The sequence below is a fragment of the Chiloscyllium punctatum genome, chromosome 52 (genome assembly GCF_047496795.1).
Source record: "Chiloscyllium punctatum isolate Juve2018m chromosome 52, sChiPun1.3, whole genome shotgun sequence".
NCBI classification, from domain to species: domain Eukaryota; kingdom Metazoa; phylum Chordata; class Chondrichthyes; order Orectolobiformes; family Hemiscylliidae; genus Chiloscyllium; species Chiloscyllium punctatum.
This window is the reverse complement of record NC_092790.1, coordinates 16,325,856-16,330,847: the sequence shown is the minus strand read 5'-3', so window position 1 is coordinate 16,330,847 and position 4,992 is coordinate 16,325,856. Positions and strand designations below refer to the sequence as shown.

The following is a 4,992-nucleotide window of genomic DNA, read 5'->3' as shown; positions in this document are numbered from 1 at the left end:
GCTGGGGGAGGGCCTCACGCATGCGCTCCTCTCGTCAGGTACAGCAGCACTGGAGGAGGGACGGCATCACGCATGCGCTGCTTTACCCAATGCTTCCCAGAAACAAACGTCAATTGGTCATTTCCCCCAATTCCCTTTTCTCCAAGTTTGACCAAAGGAACTGGGGCTGTGGGGGAAAGGGCAGAGAAGGTTTCAAGCTGGGACATTGTCCCTTTCGGAAGCTCCAATGGAGCCCATCCCCGGGTCATGGTAATAACTCCTCCTTCCGGCTCTCTCACAATCTGATCAGGGGGCGGGGAAACTGGCGGCCACTCGGCCCATCCCCTGTGCTCCCCCATTTAGTAACATCTCGAAAACTGTGGTAATCCTGCTGACCCTCATCCACAAATATTAATTCCTTTAAGACAGTAACATAAGTGGAAAATAGTAACACAAATGAAATAAGTGGAACACTCTTAATAAGGCAGAATGTAACTTGGAGAGAGTGTTAGTCCCTGTTTCTGGTTCAGGAGGCGTGTGTGCAATAACGTCTCTGGGCCTCGATTTAGTGTATAGTGGAAAACAGATGTTCGTGTCAGGTATGCTGCAGACAGAAACCTTGTGGTGTATTGTATGCCACAATGTTTATTCACTCTGGGGACGTGGACGTCGCTGGCTGAGCTTCGCCTTTATTCCCCTTTGAGCAGGCGGTGGTGAGCAACCTTCTGGAACAGGTGTTGTCCATGTGCTGCCCACAATGCCATGAACAGGGAATTCCAGAGTCTTGATCAAGCGACAGTGAAGGAAAGGGATGTATTTCCAAGTGATTATGGTGTGTGGCTTAGAGAGAAACTTGCCCTCTATTAAGCTGACGTTTCCCTACATCAATTGCATTTGACTTTTCTGATGGAGGTTGCCCTGAATTTGGAAAGTGTTACAACTTACAAGTTACTACTTCTGTAAATTTAACAAAACTTTAGGGTTCTGTGAGATAACATTTGATCCCAAGAATAGGCATACAAATTGGGAAAAAAATAAACAGACAAAACATAAAGCCTGGGAACAATTTAGAATTCAGGGCAGAGGAGATGACCTGAGGGTTGCAGTGAGAGAGAAACTCATTGAGATCTTTGTAAAGAGAGGAGAACTTCTTCAAGGTAGCATCCTTACAAGAGGATTCCCAGTAAGCTTAGAATCAACTTCGTGGACTTCACCAGTTTCCACATTTCCCCTCCCCCCACCTTACACCAGTTCCAACCTGCCAGCTCAGCAGCATCGTCATGACCTGTCCTACCTGCCAATCTTCCTTCACATCTATCCGCTCCACACTCCTCTCTGACCTATCACCTTCATCCCCACCTCCATCCACCTATTACACTCTTAGCAACCTTCTCCCCAGCCCCACCATGCTCCCATTTATCTCTCCACCCTGGAGTCTCCCAGCCTCATTCCTGATGAAAGGCGTTTGCCTGAAACATCGGTTTTCCTGCTCTCCAGATGCTGCCTGACCTGCTGTGCTTTTCCAGCACCACTCTAATCTTGACTCTGATCTCCACCATCTGCAGTCCTCACTTTTGCCATAATTTAGAATTCAGCAAGTAATGAGATAAAGGGCATTGATCAAGAAAGAGAGAATGAGGACTGGAGTAAGCTTGCAGATGTTTTGAAAAAGAAACTAACTGGTAAAGTATTGATAAATGTGTAAAGGGAAAATGGAAGAAAACATGGCTTGGTTAACACAAAGATCAAAAAGAGGCAGTCCATATTAGGGGAGCAAAAATGGCTTCCCATCCAAATATCTAACTGTTGTTCTCTGATTACAAAGGTCAACACAAATGATGCACCAGGAATGTTGGGGAACACAGAGTTCAGTGAGAGGGAAAAACTGAAACAAATCAGTATTGTTTGAAAAATTGTGTTGGGACAATGGATAAGATTGAAGCTGGGAAACAGCAGGGCTTGGTCATCCATATCCCAGAGTACTTAACATAGTGGTCACTGAAATAGAGAATGGTCATGTTCCAAAATTCCATTGACATTGTAATATTTTCCACAGATTGTGAATTAGCTAATGTAACTAATCTATTTGAAAAGCAAGTTAGAGATAATCTGGGAATTATAGGCCACTCAGCCTGCGGGAAAAAAAATACTTGCAGAGTATCTGCGGAAAAAAAAGATCGGGACCAAACAATGTCAGCATGGATTCGAAATGCCTGTTCCTGTATCATAATGTTCTATGTTCTCAGCTTGGCAAATCTGCTGGAGTAGAGATGATAAGCAGATGGCATCATTCGGATGTTTCTTTTGACAAAATCTCACATAAAACAAAACAAAAAACATGGTGTTGAGATGGATTTAAAAAACTGGTTGGCTGAAAGAAAACACATAGAGGGAATAAATGGATCATTTTTTCAATGGCAGGCAGTGACTAGGAGTCAATGCAAGAAATATGATTAGAATCCTACTCTTCACAATATAGTCACAATGATTTAGAAGAGGACATTAAATGTAATATTTCCAGATTGACAGATGACATAAAACTAGGTCGGATGGTGAGTGTGAAAGAAAATGCATTGTGACTGTGTTGAGGAGAAGTCAATGGGCAAAAGCAAACTCATATGAATAAATGTAAGGTTTTTAGTAAGGACAGTCAGAGTTGATAAAAATGAAATTGGAAAAGCACAGCATCAAAGGAGCAGCAAAGTCAATGTTTTATTTGCAAGTACAAATAAATCGTATATTAGGCTTAGACAACTGGGGTGAAAAGCATCTCTTGAACATTATGCAAATAGTAAGGGCATTCTTGAGAGGGAGATTAGGAAATCAAAGAGGGGGATACCAAAGAGGGCGTGGCATGGTGGCAAGCACTGCTCCCTCACAGCGCCAGAGACTTGGGTTCAATTTCTACCTCAGGCGACTCTGTGTGGAGTTTGCACATTCTCCCTGTGTCTGTGTGGGTTTCCTCCCACACTCCAAAAATGTGCAGGTGAGGTGAATTGGCCATGCAAAATTGCCCGTAGTGTTAGGTCAAGGGGTAAACATGGGGGAATGGGTCCGGCTGGCTTGCACTTCAGCAGGTTGGCGTGGACTTGTTGGGCCAAAGGGCCTGTTTCCACAATGTGGGTAATCTAATCGAAAGGTAGTCTTGGCAGATAAGGTTAAGCATAATTCAATGAGATTCTACAAGATCATTCAAAGCAAGTTAACAATGAGGGAGAGAAAGAGAGTAGGGCACCTTAAAGATCAAGGAGGTAATTGTTGTCGTCGGAGCCTTTTCCCCCAAAACAGAATGCAAACTCAGCAGGCAGGCAGAACTCAGGCAGTTGGAGGTTTATTCATGCAAAACTCAGTAAAAGCAGGGACAAAAGATCCTCCCCAGAGACCAGCCCTGAACGGGAGATCATGACATACTCTGAATTTATAACATAAAGCAGTATTTTTATAAATTTGCTGATAACAATCGCATACAACCTGATCACTTTGATCCTCCCTCATACTTCGTAAACCCAATCGTATAAGACACTGAATCAATGACAGGCATTCCTTTAACAGGCCTCAACTTCCCATGACCTCATAGCATTGAACAGACACTACAATCACACATTCTTGCCATCTTTCTATGCATGCGCCTCATTCACTTTCCAAAGTTAATTGCTAGACTCCTTCAGGTTGGATTTATCTTTGAGTCAGTTTAAATTCTGTTATTCATTGTATCTTGTGTGCTTTCTTTATGAAATTCTGTTTTTCCTCTGATATTTCCCATTGTCCTAATTATGTGTGTTAAAAAATCTAATCTAATCTAATCTAAAAAAAACGGGCCAAACACTGCAGTCTGTAACCGGTCTTTTCACTTCACATTTCTTTAGCACACCCAACATGCTGAGAAAGCGGCACAACGTTCTTCCGGCTCAGGATCGATGGAGAACACGGTTTTTAGACGATCTTTTACAGTCGTCCATCAATTGTCGCTCTCGATCAGATTCAGCAAAAGCTCCACATTTCAGTCCGGTAGCAGTGTTGGTGTTCTCTCGGTTCACTTTGAAAGGCTCTCTCCGACAATGGGAGGTGGGACTGAAAGACGTGCTCACTTTTTTGTCTGCCACGGGTGAATATACAAGATGAAAAATGGCTCACTGGCGCTTAATCCAATTTCTCCAACCCACCCCTCATTAATTCGCAAAAAAACTTGTAAAATCAATTGCATATCGCACTAAAATTAAAAACACTACGTCAAGAATTATAAAACAAAACAATCAAATCGTAAAGAACTGGTCCAGCTGTCTCAGGGAAGTTGTGGGTGGCTCTTATAAGAGCCTTTGGGTTGTGGATGTGTGTGTGTTTCAGTGCGGTCCTTCACTTGGAGCTGGTGTACTTGGTCACCGCCTTTGTACCCTCCGACACGGCGTGCTTGGCCAGCTCCCCGGGCAGCAGCAGCCGCACGGCGGTCTGGATCTCCCGGGAGCTGATGGTGCTGCGCTTGTTGTAATGGGCCAGGCGGGAAGCCTCCCCCGCGATGCGCTCGAAAATATCGTTGACGAACGAGTTCATGATGCTCATGGCCTTGGAGGAGATGCCGGTGTCGGGGTGAACCTGCTTCATCACTTTGTAGATGTAGATGGAGTAACTTTCTTTCCTCGTCCTTTTCCTCCTCTTGCCGCCCTTCGCTGGCGCCTTCTTGATGATTTTCTTCGCGCCCTTCTTGGAGGCTTGCTGAGCTTTCTTCTCATCAGCCATAGCGCCACTCACTTTCAGACACAGAATAAGGGAAAGCGGGCTCGGAGCTCCCTTTTTATAGACTGACGGCGTCAGCAACGGGAATTTAGAAATGGGGAGGGGGGGGAGGTTGGCTCCTGATTGGCTACGTTGTAGCCATGGTAACTTTGCTCTGATTGGTTAGTGTGGGACTCAATGTTGATCTGTCTGGATCTGCAATACCATCGGAAACACAAACCGAAATTTTGTGAAAGGATCAAATTCCGAGCTCACTCTAAAATGTGAGATTCTAATTGTAAT

The 4,992-nt window shown here is 44.4% G+C and overlaps 1 protein-coding gene across 1 annotated transcript; it reads right to left on the bottom strand.

The window, feature by feature from the left end:
• Nucleotides 1-3,793: 3,793 nt before the first annotated feature.
• LOC140470733 (histone H2B type 1-O-like) lies at nucleotides 3,794-4,768 on the bottom strand. The gene has a single exon (XM_072566765.1). The coding sequence runs from the start codon at nucleotides 4,711-4,713 to the stop codon at nucleotides 4,333-4,335; it is 381 nt and encodes a 126-aa protein (XP_072422866.1). The 5' UTR covers nucleotides 4,714-4,768; the 3' UTR covers nucleotides 3,794-4,332.
• Nucleotides 4,769-4,992: the final 224 nt, after the last annotated feature.

Bases quoted from the DNA above. Each gene is read 5' to 3' on its own strand.
- LOC140470733 (XM_072566765.1), bottom strand. From the start codon at position 4,713: ATGGCTGATGAGAAGAAAGCTCAGCAAGCCTCCAAGAAGGGCGCGAAG.